This window comes from Macrosteles quadrilineatus, unplaced genomic scaffold (genome assembly GCF_028750875.1).
Source record: "Macrosteles quadrilineatus isolate MER2022 unplaced genomic scaffold, UCM_ALF_1.0 Scaffold_9__3_contigs__length_116548681, whole genome shotgun sequence".
NCBI classification, from domain to species: domain Eukaryota; kingdom Metazoa; phylum Arthropoda; class Insecta; order Hemiptera; family Cicadellidae; genus Macrosteles; species Macrosteles quadrilineatus.
This window is the reverse complement of record NW_026542602.1, coordinates 15,245,392-15,265,852: the sequence shown is the minus strand read 5'-3', so window position 1 is coordinate 15,265,852 and position 20,461 is coordinate 15,245,392. Positions and strand designations below refer to the sequence as shown.

Here is a 20,461-nt window from a genome sequence, read left to right as displayed (position 1 = left end):
GGAAGGTTCCGGCGCCCTCCGCTTGGAGTGCCGTGTAGTTACGGCGCACACCATGCGACCAGCAAACGCTGCAGCGGTGTGTGCTGTAACTACACGGCAAACCTATCGGTGGACGCCAGAACTTATGCTAACCGCAGCACAGCTCACGGTCTATATTTGGTCTATTTGTCTATGCTTAAACCCTCCTTAAAGTAAGAGGAATAAAATATTAGCTGCTTTTTTACACCCATTATGTGTTTTTTTAATTACTGTGAGTTACAAATCAATTTCACTAAATCTCTCTCAGTCATCAAAGAGTATTACAGCGTTTATTTTTTTATTAGCTCTAAAAATATTAAACCTCCATGAAATCTTTCTTTGATAGTAAATGCAGATTTTAAAACTCTTCTCAGAATGTAAATGGCCTGATAATTTTTTGATATTTACACATTTTTGTACAAAACGATCTATTTTTGTAAAAATTGTGTTAGGAGATTATGTTTGAAAGTACTTTTAAAAAATGTTATTGTTTGGAGAAGATAAATATATTTTACAAATCCTTTAGAAAAAATGTGTCAAGTTGTTATCCTTCGATTTAAAAAAATTGACCTGCTGTATTTTGTGTATTTTGGTTAAGTTTCAGGGTACAGTAGCATATTTTTTAATTTTTTGTTGTATTACTATTTCACTTGTTATTCTTTATTCATTATTCATTACAAGCATTAACTTGTAAACGTTAAAAACTGTGTTGGGTTGTCATACAGTTAGGTACAGTGTTCCATATTATTTTTTTAACTCTTATTGTTTAGGTTAAGGTTTAGGTAAGTAGACCCTCTATTGTAGGCCTATAGTCATTTCATGAAAGAAAACATGTAAAAAAATGTGATTTCAAACAACTGTTAGTTGTATACTAAACAAAAAAATAATACAATATCTGTATGTTCCATATGGGGCAAGACTAACAGGTTGTAACTTATTTGTTAACGTTGCTATGAACAAAGTAATGTATGAGTCATGTGAAAGTTGTCCGAACTGAGACCGTAACAAGAGAGAGTGTACTGTTATGATCGACTGGCAGTTCTCGACATAGACCTAGCTCACTTCTGTCCCAACTACTTCATTCATATCAATAGCCCTCACTACAACTTCATATCACATTTTGACCAATAACAGTATTGTTACATTATCACCTAAGTATCACGAGTTGTTTACAAAAGGAGCTCGGAAGGTCTCCTGGGTTAAAAAATACCGCTGGTACTGATTTTTATTTAAAATGTTAATGTATTGATTAATTTGCAGACTTTTACCTTATAAAAGAACATCTTTTTTTTTTTGTACTTACTACTAGTATTGCTTTGATAAGTTAGCTCACAATAATTGCTTTCTCAGCATGATGCAAGTTATATTTACAATCATACTGACGCACATACAAGATGATAAAATACAAATACGAGATATTAAAGTGTGATCGATTTTGATTGGAGTGTCCTATTGAAATCTATCATAATTCAACACTAAGTCAGTAAGTTTATCACACTATAACCCCAAATATAAGGCCTTGGTTTGACTGGTTCTCCATTTATCCGGACACTTCTTGGAAGCCAACATCAAAATATATTTCTCACCCCTTACTGACGCTTAACTAAACTACACACACTACTTTCCTCGACTCAAACGCCCTCATGGCTTATCTCCTTGTTTACATTTTCCTGTGAACACTACTCAATTGTGCTAGTAGGCCTAACCTCTAAACAGCTGGTTGAGTATATGTAGCGGTAGTGCAGTTATTAAGTTCATTACCTATTTTGTTCCCTAAAAAATAAATCAAACAACTTACAAGAAAGATCAGAAGAAAAATACAGACTATTTTTAAACGATATAATCTACAAAGCCAATATAATGTGAAAGAAAATTGTTAAAACATTTGATTTATGTTATCTGGATTCATTGTATTTTTTATGTTAGTTACTTAAACCACTTTTTCTTATGAATAGCTTAAGTTTTATATAGTTTTACATACACGTTTTTTTTAATAATCCCAAATAGATACATAAACATTACTTTTGCCTACACTTATTGATGATCTATTATTATTATCAGGTATAAATTATCACTTTTATAATTGGTTGGTTTATCATGCCAAATCATTACCACGGGCTCAGTCTCCTGGTGGTCGGATATAAGGAGTTGTATTGTAACTGTCTTGTGTATATTAGAGTGCATGTATTGATTTATCTTTCTGCCATGATAGGTTTTTTAGAATTTGTCGAACATCAACCCGGTCATAGTATTATTTTAGGATACACATTTTAATGAGACACTTTCTTATACTCATGTTAGTATTTTAGGCAGTAATTAAAAATATTGGTAATTTGTTAAATAATTTAACAAATTACCAATATTACCAAATTGACAAATTGTCAAATTACAAAATTTGACAATTATTGTCAAATCACTAACAAGCATGATAGAGTTGGATAATTATTAACGTTCATACCAGATATCTAACCTATTGTGGAATAAAAAAGTGAATCTGCTCTGACTGGGGAATTTTCAAGGTTGGTCTGGCCTAATTTAATGTATTATTGGTTAAGGTTTTTAAAATTTAGTAAATGTTTGAAAATGTGTATGACAATATTTTGCATTTATACTAAAATACTTTTTGTTCTTCCATTTTACAGGTACCTAAGTCCTGTCAAAATGTATCATAGATTTGACTGCTCTATTGCCTATGTCCATTCAGTAGTTGGTATAATTTAATGTGGTATGCATCTATGATGCTTCTTTCCATTAGATTTTTACTTACTTATTCAATCAGTCTAGTTCAAATGGGCGTTTTCTCAGTTGTTTTCCTAATCAATGATCACATGAACTAACAAACACAATAAATCACTCTTATCCTGTGCTAAAAATCTTATGCAAGACTTTGATTAGTTTTAATGACTTTCCCTATAGGGAAGTAGCTATCACCGTAAGTGGCACGGTAAGACCTAGGCCCAGGACCGATTTACTTTTTCATTTTGATGACCCCAGAGGCCAAAAACACCATTTGTTCAAAATTATTTGTATAATATTATGTGTGTGTCCGTGAACAACTTAAGTAATTTTTTCAGATTTTGATGAAATTTGGTTTAAAGGTGTAAGGCAGGATAAAGTTGAACGAGTTTGCAAACCAGCTTGAAAGGACCATGGGCACAGGGTTTTACATGGGGTTTTATGGGGTAAAAATTGGTTTTTCTAATTTTTAACCATCAAAACAAAGTTTCACGATTTCTCTCTAGACCTTTTTAAAGAGCTTAAAAAAAGAAATAATTTAGTATACAAGAGTTTTGTACAAAAATTGGTAAGGGAGACAATTTAAAAAAATTTAAATTTAAAATTCCCATGTTATTCTTAAGGAGAATATTGTAAAATGGTGTAGTTAGCTTTGTTATGGATATATTTTGATCAAACTTGGCAAATTTATTTATTTATTACTAAGCTATTATTACTAACTTTACTAAAAAACACGCTTCATTAATTTCCTTGTAGCAGCAAACCTAGGTACCTACTTGTTAAACCTAATGTTATTTGAATAGATTTAATTGAAAATAAATTCAGAGAAATGGAATTTACTTAGTTGGCAGGTTTGCTGTGGCGGGGGTATATATTTTGAAAACAATGTTTGCCAGATCAATTAAAATAATATAATTAAGATGGAAAAGGTGAAGTGAAAATAAAACATTACAAAAATGTCACCAATAATTGTTGTTCTAAAGGTGAAATGGTTTTAAAATTCCTATTTGAATTGTAAAATAATATTTTAAAATGTACTATTTTTAAGTTGTCCTATTATTAAGTCTAAGGGCATTAATTTTATAGAAGTATGGAAAACCATATGACTGTAACCATATAAAATTTTTAATATTCTAAACTGTGTAAAACAATTCAATAACACACTAGCTGTTACTTTGAATTAACTACTCTTTGTTTTAAATATTTATCCCTTTTCTACTCAGAAGATGAAACTCAACATATTATCTATAAAACATTCTATTTTCTTTTTATATTTTCTTACGGTGGTAAGTTCTTCACAATGTGACTTCGTAACATTAAATTTCACTTTAGAAATAGGTATAAAATGTCAACTAGTTCACTACTTGCATTATTTCCTTAACCATCCATTCATGGTGATTCTAATCGTAATGGTTCTTAAAACAGCCTGATCTCAAATTTTAGTTTTCATTTTGGCTCTGTAAAAAAACAGATGCTAACACAAAGCTGTATTATGAGCCATAAACAACAACAATATGTTTTACATATGAAGGTTGTCTGTAAATTAAGGTCTACATCAAGCTCCTATTGCAATAAAGACAACTTTTTCTGAGAACAAAAACGACCAATGTGGATGGAGAAAATGTGCTTAAGGTGGTGTGAAAACATTTACACAACTTTTTCCTTGGTATAGGCCAACTGTAGCTGTTCATCATTCTCATTTGTAGCAGTGACCAAACTTAGCTGACTTTTGTATGCGGATCTTGATGTGACTGAACAAGAGAGATTATGGAACCGGAACCTACAGGGGATTATCAAGGGCTATGGTCAGCTCTGGAAGTCGTGAGTTTCCTCAAATTCAACCACTGTCTCGATGCAAACTGATGGAACACTCACTGCCTATCCGTATCTACAAATATCTACTATGTGGCTTCTGTGCGATCCCCAAGCCACTAAAGTACATTCTCTACATCAAACCACGTTTCTGTATACACATCTGTCAACTGGTAACAGTAATCATCAGATATTGAAATTTTTGAATATTTTGATTGGGCGAATCATCCGGTTGGGAACCATCCAGAATAGTAATGGGTGAAGTAAGGAACACAGCATTGGTCTCAGATTTGATATAGCTTTGCTTACTTACAGCAGGAGCTTACATACCTTAATTTATGGACAACCATCGTATAATTGTAATGTCTTCATTTGATTTATTATATGAATTGATATGTTCGATAATATTATCATTTTTAGAAATGAACTTAATGTAGTGTTTAACACTACCTATCCTAACACATTAAAACCTGACCAAACTACAAGAAACATTGTGATCTTTTCAACTTGCGTATCTTGTATAATATCACAGTCCTTTATCATGGACCAACTAAAAATTTATGTAGAAAAGTGTCAGTCTTTAGTTAAGTCATAAATCTTGTGGTTGCTACCCCGATGTTTTAGGATTTTGATTGTATATAATGTATCTAACATGTTACATAGTGAGATTGTTTGTGGGTCCAGTCGTCCAAATCTGTGATATTTGCCAAATGTTAACTTGTACCTACCATTCCATGTTTTTATCATGTATTTTATACCACTGTACACTGTTCGATGCAATTGTATGTTGAAAATAAAATGCTTTATACTACAACAAAGGGTTTTATTATCCTATGTAAACTTTTGATTTGAAAAGTGCTTGTTAAGCTATGGTAAAACTTTTTACTAAATTTGCTTATTGCGAGGATCCTACAAATAACTTCTTATCTTTTCACTCAGGCACTGGTCATTTTACATTGTCAGCAAATTTTATGTAGTAAGACAATTTCAAATCAAATAAAAAATCAACTATTTTTGTGTTCCTCATAGCAGCAAATCTAATTAAATTACTCCCTGAACTAATTAATTATTTTGTATGTATACCAAGCATTTGGTCTGAGTGTATTTTTTTCTTTTTATCATGAACATGTTTAAATAATGAACACTCAATAAAAGCAACTGCAAACTGGTTTAGTCTAGCTATGACATAAGTATTGCATCATATTGATATTACTGTATAATATAGTTTTAACTTTAAATCAATTAAAAAAAGATAAAAATTTAAATAAAATTGGTGTATAATATGCTTATTTCAGATAGTTATACTCGTGCCCTCGTGCTTTGCACTTGCATTGCGAAAGGATACGGTTTCATTCTTTTAACTTACGTTATGCCATTTAGTACATCTACCATAGCCATAATTAATAAATGTTCAACCACTGCACCTAAACAATAGAAAAAAGTAAAGTTCTCATAGTGAATCACAGGTTTATGTTGCTGCTTGGTATTTTAACCGAATGTTGATAGCTATGTCCACACTCGTGCGCTTTGGTGTGCGCCAAGCGCATGCCTCTTAACGCATGCCTTGACGCAAGTAACATTAACCCAAAATAAAACCTTGTCAAAAAATGAAATAGAAGATATAGTAAAACTTACAAAAATTGCAAATAGTCAAAATTATTTCAAATTTGATTCATCATACTACATACAAAAAGAAGGACTTGCCATGGGATCTCCACTTTCAGGACTGTTGGCAGACATAAAAATATGTGCATAACATGGAATAAAAAAAAATTATGAATGAAGTCAATCCGTTCTATAATAAAATAAAATATTGGTTCAGGTATGTCGATGACATTATGTCTATTTGAAGGTACGGAAGAAGAATCAAGAAGACTTTTAAACTGTATCAACTCCTTATAAATTTCCTAGACGTGACGATTTCAAAGGAAAATAGATCTCATAAACTTTGAAATTTATAGAAAACCAACTACAAGTGACTGCATAATACCAGCAGACTCAAACCACCCGTGGGAACAAAAGATGTCTACATTCCACGCATTAACAAATAGGTTGATCAATATCCCAATGAACAAATCTAGTTTCACAAAAGAAAAGAATCTAATTAAATACTTGGCATTTAAAAATGGATACAACCCTAGAATGATAGAAAACATGATTAAGAAAAAACAAATAAAAAAGAAGAACAAAATTGTAACAGAAAAACAAAAGAATGGTTTTATTTGTGTTCCATATAATAGTAAATTCAATAGAGCAATCAGGAAAACATTCAAAAATTCTAAATGAAATGTAAGTTACCGAACCAAAAACAATGCATTAGAAGTAATTAATAAAAGGGCCAAAAAAGATAACAACCAAGCTGTAACTTCAAAATATGAGAACTCTGGTATCTACAAAATAAAATGTTCAGATTGTGAAAAGTATTACATTGGACAGACAGGAAGGTCATTTAACTGTAGATATAAAGAACATGTACAAGCGTTTAAATCAAAGGATGTAACTAGTATGAAAAGTAATGTAGCAGAGCTTAATGAGAATCATAAATTCACTAAAATTGAAACAGATATGTCAGTTTTGGACTACGGATAAAAAGGAAATAAATTAGATACAAAAGAAGAATATCATATATACTGCAGCTACAAGAAAGATCCAACGAATATAATCAATACGATGCAAGTAAAGAAACAAAATCCTATATATGAAAAAAATTTAAAATTAAAGAATATTTAACACAAACGTCAAGAGAAAGATAAAAAAACCGTAATCAATTATAAATATATATATATATATGACAAAATTTCATGAGAAATTTCAAAGATTATCCTACCATAAATTGTAAGAAAAAGAAAATCATATGTCAAGATCATCACTTGATGTTTATTTATTTGTCAATTTGTTGTGTTTAAAGTGAGGTTAAATATGTTACTCTTGTAAATGGCTTAAAGGTATGTAGAGTTTTAAAAAATAAAAATTAATTTCAGGGTACTGAGTTAGTATGCTTTCTTTAATATATATAATATATGTGTCCGTTTAGCACGATAACTCGAGCAAAAATGATCCGATTTTGATGAAATTTGGTACAAACGTGTAAACCTACATTTATTCAAACGAGTTTGCGAACCAGCATGATCGGACTATGGGAACGGGGGTTTATGGGGGGTTTTATGGGGTAAAAATAAGTTTTTCTCATTTTGTCCCTAAAAACACAAAATTTCACAACTTCTTTCCAAATCATTTTGTAGAGCTTAAAAAAAAAAATAATTTAGTATATTGAAGCGTTATTGTGTGCCTAACATGAAGAAAATTCCAAAAAATTGTAAATTTAAAATTCCCATGTTATAATTCTTATGGAGAATAAGTCAACTGTTGTAGTTTGCTTGTTTATGGTCATATTTTGATTGAATTTGGAAAATACATTCATTTCACTAAACTATTAAAATAAAATTAAAAAAACACGTTTTTATCCTCCCTGTTGCAGCAAACCTAAGTACCTACTCGTTAAACTAATTCTATTTAAATAGGGAATAAATCTGATATTTTTAAGGAGGCATTTTAGTGTAAATCCTATCGCAGGCTAATGGAAATTTGCTTAGTCTGCAGGTTTGCTGCGGCGGGGGTATTTATTAATATAGCATCTTGAATGAAAAATACACAAAATCCTGTCACAACCATAACAGACGTAAAAATGAATATTAAGAATAGTTAATGTTATTTTAATAAATATGTTTTGCTGTAAATACATTTAGTTTTAGGACCATTTTACAATCAAAAGCTCATTAAGCCTTTGGTAAATTTGGTCTTTCTAAACAAAATTAAACCCCAAAAAATTAAAAAGTTTCAAAATTTCTATAAGTTTGTATAACTCCAAACAAACATTCCCGAAATATGAAATACCTTTTTCTGTTTTTATAGAGGCGTCCTTCGTGTCTATAAAACATTGGAACATGATTATTTATCAATTTTTGAATTTTTATTATCTAAATAATTAAAATAATTACCGTTATGGCCAGGAACAAATGTTACGGTCTGGACTGGAATTGGCAATTAACGAGAATCACTATATTGTTTATTTAGGTTTAAACCTACTTAATTCTTATAATATTCCACAAGACTTTGATAAACCAAAATTTATTTTTAAAACGTTATAGCTATATATTTAACTCTATAAAATAAGCGTTACCTTATATAAGGTAAAAAGAAAAAAAAAACCTGTCAATGTAAACATAGTTCAATACCTATTTTTGACATCATTCAATTAATTAATTGTACCTTTTGTTATAAAACAGATTTGTGTTGCAATTAAACTAAACACTGTGCAATTTACAATGATGTTTAAATTTATTTCCACGACCATAACATAATATATACAATCGATAAAGCTATTATGGTCGTGAAAAAAAAACACATGATGGTCGTGATACCCTGGTCGTGAAATCACGTATTATTTGGCTCTGTTCTAACGGCAGCCCTACACCTCATGTTTGAGGAGGCAAAGTGGATTTCTAGGTTAACGTAGCAATTAAAATATCATATCAACAAAAATTAACACCATGTCTACTTCATCAAATGACAATGTACGGCGTACGCTATATAGGCCAGGGACATTAAAACGTACGTTTCAACATTTTCACTCACACTTATGAATGTGACAATAAAAGGAGCTGCTTGCAAAAGCCGGGAGAAATTACTCTGTCACAATGCTGAATCAGATTACAACACCTACATTGTAACCTGCCAAATGTAGGACCCCCCATGGCAAAGTTTCTTCAAAATCTGACCATTCCTTAATTCTTCACAATTATTTATTCACCCTAAGTCAGCACCAAGCAGATCTCTATAACAGATTTTTTTCGGTGGCACCATACATACTGTAACGCATACTCCTCACCACTCCCTTGTGTTAGGCAGTCTATGGTGGCACCAAGTAAGTGCTAAAAGTGGGCGTTACCCGACATGTAGACGTACCTGTCTTACAAAAATACAAAATCTGGCGTCAGCTTTTTCAATATAATTAAAAGAGTGTATTATCGTGGTCAACGAGTAAGCATACACGGTACAAATGAATTGTAGAATCTACCCGAATCCAAATCTAAATCTATCTTCTATCTATATATTAATAGGCAAGCATGTTTCTTTAAAACCTTTTTTCTCAGCTCGCGTGTATCGTAGGAAAAATCTACGCATACCGTTAGAAAGCTATTTTCCTGTAGGTGTGCAGAATCCCTTTATAAATTAAAATAGGCTCAAAAATAAGCACAAAAAATGAATTTGAAATTTAAAAAAATTAACATGGGTATTATGGGTTGCTATGGTGATGACGAAATAACAACACAATATAAACAGAAAATCAAAACAAATGGAAGACATTCCAATCACATGTTTTATTTACAGTGTGGGGTGAAAATAGAGAAGGTTGTACAAAACATACTTTTGGTCGATTTTTCGACCACGGGGCGTGCTCTCGTCTTGAGTTAATGGTCAATACTTTATGATATAAGTCATAACAATGGATTAAATATACTTCCTTGTAAACATATTTTAATATTAGGTATATAACAACTTTTACTGATCAAAGTTAATGTCAAAACAGTTTAAAACACACATTTTTGAAGAGATTCTTTTCAAAATAAGTTTCAAGGATGTTAAATAATCCAGTAAGTTATACCATAGATAAAAACACACTCCTCAGGACAATATACCCTACACAATTATTTTTTATACCTTACACAAAAAGAAAATTAAGTAATATTGTGTTTTAAACGTCACATAAAATATCAACTAAGTTAGTCATTGCTACATAAACTACAATAATTGAGATCCCAAATATCATACATTGATATATCCCAAGGGAAGAATATAATCAATGCTACATTCAGCACACTCCCGTAAATTTCCCGTAAAAACTTCCCCTTTGGACTTAAAAATATGATTTCCAAACACGAACAGCTGTCGTAACAATAAATTATGTTTATTGTTAGTCCGCCATGCTGAAAAGAGAAACGACTGGTTGAAAACACTAGGTTAGATTTGTAAATTGTATTTAGTTCGTGTGGTTTCGTTTCGTTTTAGTAATTATGTATGCTCACAAAGATGCAAACCGTCGTGTACTAGCCATTCAGGCAAAGAAAAAACGTCATAAAGCTGGAAAGAGAAAACCTCAAAAGAATGAAGAACATAGTTCTACCACACCTAAAGAGAAGTCCTACACAAGCAAATCCTGCCCGAGTAATTCTTCATCTAATGAAACGATCGAAGACGAAGAAGATGAGCCTTACACTTCAGACGAAGAAGAGCAAGAGGATTCAAGTGATTATTGTAAAGGAGGCTATCATCCTGTCAAGATTGGTGATCTCTTTCAAGGAAGGTATCATGTCACAAGGAAGTTAGGTTGGGGCCATTTTTCAACAGTTTGGCTTTGTTGGGACTTAATAGATAAAAGGTTTGTTGCCTTGAAAGTAGTAAAAAGTGCAAGCCATTTCACAGAAACAGCCCTAGATGAAATAAAACTGTTAAAAGTTGTGCGGGACAGTGATGTCAATGATGAGAAGAGGAACAAAGTTGTTCAGTTACTCAATGATTTTAGGATTACTGGTGTAAATGGTTCTCATGTATGTATGGTATTTGAAGTGCTTGGACACAATTTATTAAAGTTAATCATCAAAAGTAGTTATCGAGGCATTCCCATAAGAAATGTTAAATGTATTATTAGGCAAGTGCTTGAAGGACTAGACTACTTACATACTAAGTGCAAAATTATTCATACCGATATAAAGCCTGAAAATGTTTTGCTATGTGTGAGTGAAAACTACATTAGAAAGCTGGCCTGCGAAGCAACAGAGTTACACTCAATGGGAATCAAGCTTCCCACTTCATTGATTAGTACTGCGCCAAAAGAATTTCAAGAACCCCAGCTGAATGCGAAGATGTCCAGAAACAAGAAAAAGAAGCTTAAAAAGAAAGCTAAGCGGCACTCTGAACTGTTGAAAAAACAGATGCAGCAGTTAGAAGAGTTACAGAAAGTTCCACCTCCAAAAGAAGAGGAACACTCTGAAAAAAATATGAGTGTTTCTATTGAGGATGGCATAGTCACTGAACAAGTAGGAGAAGTGGATAATGAAAGCATGTTACCTGAGGTATCACCTGTAGAAATTGTGAAAGAAGCTATTGATACGGTGTATCAGAATGGGTGTACTAACATAGAAGCTTCCATTGAAAATGTGGTTCTTACATGTGACAATGAAAATGAAGATGAAGAAGAAGCAATGAATACTCAAGAAAGTCCAGCCACATGTAAATCTGATGATGAGAAACCATCTGAACGAGGCGCAGGAGAGGAAATGGTAACAGAGAGGATAAGCACTGGAGAAGGCAGTCCTGTATCATCCCCACCCACTTCCGAGAAAAAGTACAGAGGATCAGAAATTGACCCGTCTCGCTGGGAATGCGAAATGGATGTAAAAATTGCAGATTTGGGGAATGCCTGTTGGGTAGATAGACATTTTACTGAAGATATTCAGACAAGACAATATCGATCTCTTGAGGTGTTAATTGGTGCTGGTTACAACACATCAGCTGATATTTGGAGCACAGCTTGTATGGCCTTTGAGTTAGCTACGGGTGATTACTTATTTGAACCACATTCCGGTGAAGAATATTCCAGGGATGAAGATCACCTGGCACATATTATAGAGCTTTTAGGTGAAATACCCAGAAGAATTATCAAATCTGGCAAGCAGTCCCAACAGTTTTTCAATTCAAAAGGTGAACTGAAACATATAACAGGTCTTAAACCTTGGGATCTTTATGATGTACTAACCGAGAAGTATCACTGGGATCCAGAAGAAGCCAAGGCATTTGCTGCATTTTTACGTCCTATGCTTGATTTTGATCCAAATAGACGAGCAACAGCTGCTCAATGTCTCGATCATGAATGGCTTAAGTACTAAACCACCCTTCATGTTATATAAACAAAATTTTAGTGAAATGTGTATTAATTAACATTTTGAACTTATTGTGATAACTCATATTTATATCCATAATATACTGCATTATAGACAAAGACTTACTTCATAATGTCTGTATTTTGTGAGGCCAGAGAAAATACTTAATTTTTTATCATAAAATTTTTCAAAATGGTCCGTATTTATGTTTCTTATTTGTACAGCTTTTTCTAAATGAGAACATTTTTTATGCTTGGTGCATTGCATTTATAGCCTAGGCCTATAATATTGCATCTTATCTAGGCTACATAATAATTAAAAATTGTTAAAATATAGGCCTACCAGATGAAATTTTCATTTGTACAGTAATATTTTTAAGAATTTGGACTATTTATGGTAGCCTAATAATTTTTCTGATAAATTAAAATTTTTTCCTTACTCTGTGCAAATCAACCAGTATGGACTTGTGGAAGATATTTTAGTTAACTTAGTGTTACATGTGAATTGATTTTTCAAAGAAACGAATCGTTGCAAGACAAGTTTGCCAATAGCCTACCATCTTCAGATACAATTAATAGTGGAGTAAATTTATAAGGTAAGGAAGTAAAATTAATTTCTTTGCATGTTTATTTTGTTGAGTTTTTTTGTTAGAGGCAATTCAGTTTTTGAATCAAATTTTTTTTATGGGGATCATAATGAAGTTGTTTTTTACTAAATCCTTATTTGTATCTGAGTGTAAAAGACATGGTTCAAACCAGTGTTCACAAGATCAAAAGAATGCTAAGATAGCCACAACCCTATTTTTTTGACAATATTTTGATATTGTCAATAGGCCTAAGTTTTTCAGTAAACACCTCAGTAAAACGAATTTTGCATATTTTCTAGTTATAAGAAATTTTGGCAACCGATCAAAGAGTGGACTGTCGTAAACATTTGACGTTACCTACTAACATTTGGTGACAGCACATAAGTTAGTGGAAGCCATCTAACTTACCGGTAGGCTACTACGAAATGTTAAAAAAACGGCTTTACTGGGGGCCATCCAAGGTGGATCAAGTATACCAACTCAGGAAAAAACTAATTTTTTTTTACGTAAAAATATGATTGATTTAGCCTATATCAAATTTCTTTTATTTCATTCAGCTCTGATTTATATAAGTTGGCATAGGCTAATAAGCTAGAATTTCTCAAGAGTAGTCAAAAACATAATCCCCCAGATAACCTGGATAAAGAACTTGTAAACAAATGTCACTTGGCCACCTATTTCTCATCTGATTATACAGTGTGATTGAAAAGTCTCGGAGCGGTGTAATATATTTTTTACCCTTATAGATAGGCTAAAAAGTAATAAAACTTGGTAGCCTATACCTAAAATAACCATAATGCTACTCTTTCCTATTAATTACATTTTTTACCTCTTATGGATGGGCCACGAGGAGTAAGAACAAATTTTCAAATAGCAGCATAGGTCAAGTTTGGTATCAAATTAAAGGTCTCATTAAATAAAACACAATATAGGCCTATAATAGGTTACGTACCTTGGTCCATCTTCAGTCTTATTTTAGTCTATGGATGACTAGTTTCGGGTACAAAGACCCATTATCAAATACTTTTAAAACATCGTGTAGAAGCTGGTCAAAAATCCGACGGAAGTCTTCATCATTAAATACAGGTTAGCACATAAAGTTTATTATTAAAAAAAAACACATATTACGAAACATATAAGACGATAGGCCGGCCACATTTAACACGGGACAAACCGACGCAGGTTACACGGCGGACACGACATGTTGTCACGACGTTGTGTCCGCCGTGTAAGCAGGAGCTTCTACACCAGCTTCAGGAGGAGACCATCTTCTACACGATGTTTTAAAAGGATTTGATAATGGGTCTTTGTACCCGAAACTAGTCATCCATAGACTAAAATAAGACTGAAGACGGACCAAAGTAGCCTAAGATACGTAACCTATTATAGATTCGAATATCAGTCTTGGTGGCAAAGATGTTTAAAATAAAACACAATAGGCCCACCGTAAACCAAAACTCAGACGGACAACCAAGTCAAAAATGGCAGCCGTTAGAATATTTCTTTAATCTGCCATTTTGAATTTTTGAACGGCTGCCATTTTTTACCCAGCTGTTACTTTGGAGAGATGAGTGTAAGATGAGTGGCGTGATCTTGTAGCCTTGTTAGTGACTAGGCCGACATGTTCCTTAGACACAGCTGTTAATATACAGGGTGAGTTTTAATTGCCCCCCCCAACTTTTTTCTACATTTTTTCAAATATCAATCCCAGACCACTTCCAAACATTGTTGGGTAGTAAGTACTTCATTTTGACAAGGTGGTCATTTCCGGCCGCCATCTTGGATCCGCCATATTGGATGCAAAATATTTTTTTTCAAATGTAAAGGTGGGGTTGTGACCCATGATTTCCAACTAGATTTTTGCCCTGATTACAATGCCACAAACCGTTTTTAAACATCTTGATTCATTCGAAAGTTATGAGGGATTTTTAAAACTTTATTTTTAGCCCATTTTAACATTGTGCATGTACAAACTAAGACCATAATCTCAAAATAGTGCTAGATAAAGATAAGTACCTATACACTACCAGTTATTGTCGACCGATTTTCACTTGGTTATGACTGTTTTTTTCGGCCGCCATCTTGGATCCGCCATTTTGAAATGTGATAAATTATTTTAAATATGAAGGGAGTGTTGTGACCTATCATTTCGAACTACTTTTTTAAGCTAAACTCAATTCCATGATCCGTTTTTCATTTTCATATTTAGATTTTGAAATATTGACATTTTTAACAAAAATAATGCAGTATTTCATAAATAAAACTTGATAACAAAAAATGAATTGCGGCATCGAGTTAAGCTTAAAAAAGTAGCCTAGTTCGAAATGATGGGTCACAACACCCCCTTCATATTTAAAAATAATTTATCACATTTCAAAATGGCGGATCCAAGATGGCGGCCGGAAAAAATTCATCAGTCATAACCAAGTGAAAATAGGTCGACAATGACTGGTAGTGTATACTTAACTTTATCTAGCACTATTTTGAGATTATGGTCTTAGTTTGTACATGCACAATGTTAAAATGGGCTAAAAATAAAGTGTTAAAAAGCCCTCATAACTTTGGAATGAATCAAGATTTTTAAAAACGGTTTGTGGCATTGTAATCAGGGCAAAAACCTAGTTGGAAATAATGGGTCACAACTCCTCGTTTACATTTGAAAAAATTATTTTGCATCCAATATGGCGGATCCAAGATGGCGGCCGGAAATGACCACCTTTTCAAAATGAAGTACTTACTACCCAACAATGTTTGAAAGTGGTCTGGGATTGATATTTGAAAAAATGTAGAAAAAAGTTGGGGGGGGGGGACAATTAAAACTCACGCTGTATATCATAGCCCTTACAGCCAATGGCAACTAAGGGACCTAAAGTTTATAGTGGAATCCGTACCACATTTTTGCCTTGAAATTAACGAACTGGTCTAATTATCAGGATAGTTTACTGCGGATAGTCTTAGTAGGTACTCACTAAGTGCGGACATTAATCCACAACATGGGGTTTCGCATCGACAGTGCATGCATGTCTTAATAGTTTACTGACCAAGACCAGCTGTTTCATTAGCCAGGACCAACATTAATTCAAAAGCCCAATTATCAAGGACAGCTGGGTCCAGTTTTGAACCATCAAAAAACTACACACTTTAGTCAGGTTCGAACCGGAGAGTAGGCTGACCTTTTGATTACTAGGCGAGCACTATATATAGGCGATCACTGAGCCACCCAGTTATTAAATTGGTCATCTACCATGTAACACTCCTCGAAATAAACTGTTAACAGTTTAAACCTGCCTATATGGATTAAGAAATGAAACTATTCTAAACTAACTTAACACTAACCAGACTTGCTGTAGGCTAAGTTACCGTTTCAAGATTCAATTTGAAAACATAAAAGGCACGTAGGAAATGGAAAATGTTATCAAACGGAATTTTTACAATTTTACAGCAAGTTTGTTGGTTAGGTTAGTTTAAAACAGTTTCATTCCAATATACTTTTTTAATGTTTGTTGATACTGAACAATATTTATTCATCATAGTTGTCAGCTTATGTTTCAATTTGTCAATATCGATATATGGTATCATCAACAATTAAAATATCAATATATATCGAAAAGAAATCATTGATATACCGGTAATAATGAATGTCCCCTTTAACAGGAAAGTACCTTATCTTCTCTCCTTTATGGCCTGCAGTTAAGTGGCCTTTTAATTTTTTGGTCAACGCCATTTTGTCAGGTGTTAAAGTTATTTATTTATCCTAGCTTTTTGTTCTTTTGTATCGGCCAGATTTTGGCACCTTGTACCATAGACAAAAAGAATTAAATAGGCCTATAGACCGTCAGCTATGCTGCGGTTATCATAGGTTCTGGCGCACACCGTTTGGAGCGCCATGTAGTTACGGCGTACATGCGCCACGTAAACTACAGCGGTGTGCGCCAGAACCTATGGTAACCATGGTAACCGCAGCACGGCTGACAGTCTATATTTAATTCTTTTTGTCTATGCTTGTGCTAAGTCCTTATAATTTCCCTAGCACTCTATTCTCAAACAAAAAATAAGGGTTTTTTTAGATTCCTCAGTTACCTACCAAATTCTGAAATTAGACATTAACTACTACTACTACCACTACTACTGGGATAGTTTTATTGTAGGCTACATAGTATAAATTGGTTGCTACCATAAATACTTGAACAGAAACGGTATGGATCTTAAACATAAACAAATGACGTTTTTGGCCTGATACCTAAACTAATCCCCTGCCATTCATTAACTCTATTTATTTATTTATTTAGACACGGCAATACACGAACATAAAGAAGTTTTACAAAATCTGATGGCTGCAGAAACAATGTCCAAACTAAATGACTACTCTAGGGTCATGGGTTTTCATGGTGATTATTGTGGTATTAAATTTGCCTTTACTAATGAATATTTATTGTAATTTATGTTCAAAATTAAATGTACTTGAATGTCAAACACATTAGAACTTACTAGCCGACCTTTTATTTTTATAGTTTAATTGAAAATACTTGTGACTAAACTAAAGGAATGTGCTAAATGTTTAAAAAATGAAAACATTTAATTGAAATTAAAAAAAAAATTGATTGCTCGATGTTGTAACAGTAACAATCACAATCAATAGTGTAGTACAAACACAATTCTGAATAATATAGTACTTCTTCAAATAAATGGCTACCTAAACACAATATTTTGTAACTTTAATTTTTACGTAAACATATGGCATTAATTAGCATATGGGTTTGTTAACTTTCAGGCCAAAAACGTCATTTGTTTATGTTTATGATATATACTGGGTCTGTTCAAGTATTCGTGGTGGAAATTGTCATACTAAGTTAACTAATATTTTGTTATGCCGACAGACAGGAACATTAATAAAAGGAACTATTAGGTCTAACACATATAAACCACTTATAGGCCAAGTTAACCTCAAATAAGTTAGGCCTAAGTTAACAGATCCATCGTCCATAGCACAAACTAATTTTCATACAGATCAGATTTACGACAACCTATAATATATGCTAGTGTGTAGGATGCTCAATATTAAGTTTACACATTTCCTGACAACACAAATCCTGTACGGTAGGAAAAAAATAAGTGACATTAGCCTACTTTTAGTAAAATTAAAAAAATATGTGAGTTAAAATACATGTGCTGAGTTTTAGATACATTTCTGTACGGTACTAGAAAAAGAAAAAGATTTAAAGTTTTTACATTACTTTTTCGTGCATCAATTGGACCTCGCCGACAAGTTTTGTAAACTTGACGAGGCCTAGCTGTTGTATTATCATAAATAAATATAGGTACTGTACCTAACTTATCTGAAGTTTTAATTTTTTACTGTAATTTTGACAATCAATATTTTTGTAAACAACTTGTAGTTTCACCAAATTACTCTGAAACAAACTTAAAATGATAGTGTTGGCTGCTAGACTTTTTAAAAATTTGTCCCATAATCTAACTCTATTTATTTACCTAAAAGTACAACAGTAAAATAATGGAAACTATTAACACGTCAAAAAATGTGTACATTTTGTGTTATTTGGAAGTTAAGAACATTCAACATACGGGTACCCGGTAGTCCATTAACAGTGTTGATCACATGACATGTGATTGAAAACACTAGATTAAGATATTTATCTCATTCATTTAGTTATTCTGCACCAGTAAGTTAAGTTGCCATTTTACAATTATACTTGACACTTCTAAATTCTAACCTAACAGCCTTAAAATATTTTTGTAGATTTTAGGTGTAAGATTCTCTCAGAGTCTACAATAAGTTAAACCTCTAAGGAAGCATTTGGGTTTTACTTCCTATAGGCTTGGTTTCTATTAAATTTGTAACTACTTTTAAAACAGTTCTTCTGCATGTTTAGGTAAACAAAAACGTTTATTTACGGATGAGTGTTAATCCTGTATTAAAAACATACCAAAATATCTTATGATTATGATATGTGTTTTGAAGGCTAAATACTACAACCTGTGTTTTGCTAACTCATTTAAATAACTTGGCTCTGTTGAATTGCAATGGTAGAAGAACTTTTAGAATAATAGGCTATTTCACCTTTATTGTCAGACCAATTTATCCCAGCTATCAAAAATTTACAATTGCCTGTTATCACTTGACCTTGATTTACATTCAGCCTAGACCTGGTTTCAAGGTCAATCATTCCACTATTTTGCAGATAAGATTTCCATTTTACTATTAAAATGTATTACTTAGCCTATAAAGATTCATTTTTTTAACTACGGTAGTTGTATTAATTATTAGATACTATAAGAAACGGTTAGGCCAATGCTTATAAATTAATAAAATAAATAAATGAAGAAATGAATGCTGTGCAGGATTGGTTATTTTTAACACTGTGTTGACAGCTTAGCAGTCTTTGGAATAGGATATGACATTTTTAACTGTTCAGTATATTTGTTTGTAGGCTACAATTTACTTATAATATTTATGAGAATGTTAATTGAATTTATTATGGCTTACTCAACCCATGATGCTTAAATTAAGGGAAGTGGGGCCTATTAATTTTATTTCCATGTAGGTCAATTTATTTTAACTTTTTAACGTTCTTAAAAGTAATCCTGAACTCTTAAACTTGCTAGTAAATAAAACAAAGTAAGGGTGGGGTAATACAATTTGATGAAAGTCTCCAAATGGTGAATTGTCTCTTGTGTCTTTAATTTATAGGCCTAGTTTCATTTTAGTATTTTCTTTGATGTTTCAAAATAAATTAACCGATGCTCCAATCACATCACTACTCAATAGAATCAACCGCATGATAAGTCTTGCCAGCTGATTTAACTGTCGATTGAGTTGAGTTGAAGCCAAACATATGCAAATAGCAGGAACATAATGGAAGGCGGAACTCTAACGCAATGACAGTGTTCTGCCCACTTTTGAGACCAATCGGGCTCATCAAGGTCATAGTTATGGTCATAGTCTTTCTACTTCAAACTGACTACTTTTGTTTTTAGCGAATTTCCCATATAGGGAATAAGCTATTACCATAGTACTCATGGTAAGACCTGGGCCCGGGACCGATTTAATTTTTCATTTTGAGGTTCCTAGAGGCCAAAAACACCATCCGTTCAAATTCATATATATATGTGTCCGTTAGCGCGATAACTCAAGCAAAAATGATCCGATTTTGATGAAATTTGGTAAAAACGTGTAAACCTACGTTTATTCGAACGAGTTCGCGATCCAGCTTAATCGGACCATGGAAACGGGGGTTTTAGGGTAAAAATGGGTAAAAACAAAAAATTTTGCAATTTCTTTCTAAACCGTTTTGTAGAGCTTAAAAAAATTAATAATTTAGTATATTGAAGCGCTGTTGTATGTCTAACG

The 20,461-nt window shown here is 32.7% G+C and overlaps 3 protein-coding genes across 3 annotated transcripts in view; all 3 read left to right on the top strand.

Annotated features, from left to right (window-relative positions):
• The window catches only part of LOC129001991 (phospholipase DDHD1-like), a 39,824-nt gene extending 34,455 nt beyond the window's left edge, over positions 1-5,369 (top strand). The window contains exon 14 of the mRNA XM_054429463.1: positions 4,461-5,369. The gene's annotated coding sequence lies outside the window, so the exon portion shown is untranslated. The remainder of the gene's footprint in view (positions 1-4,460) is intronic.
• Positions 5,370-10,558: 5,189 nt separating this feature from the next.
• Positions 10,559-12,708, top strand: LOC129002121 (SRSF protein kinase 3-like). Its single transcript, XM_054429700.1, has one exon. It carries the CDS (start codon positions 10,641-10,643, stop codon positions 12,510-12,512), a length of 1,872 nt encoding a protein of 623 aa, XP_054285675.1. The 5' UTR covers positions 10,559-10,640; the 3' UTR covers positions 12,513-12,708.
• Positions 12,709-12,829: 121 nt separating this feature from the next.
• The window catches only part of LOC129002122 (D-aspartate oxidase-like), a 32,959-nt gene continuing 25,327 nt past the window's right edge, over positions 12,830-20,461 (top strand). Inside the window, exon 1 of the mRNA XM_054429701.1 lies at positions 12,830-13,101. The gene's annotated coding sequence lies outside the window, so the exon portion shown is untranslated. The remainder of the gene's footprint in view (positions 13,102-20,461) is intronic.

Bases quoted from the DNA above. Each gene is read 5' to 3' on its own strand.
- LOC129002121 (XM_054429700.1), top strand. From the start codon at position 10,641: ATGTATGCTCACAAAGATGCAAACCGTCGTGTACTAGCCATTCAGGCA.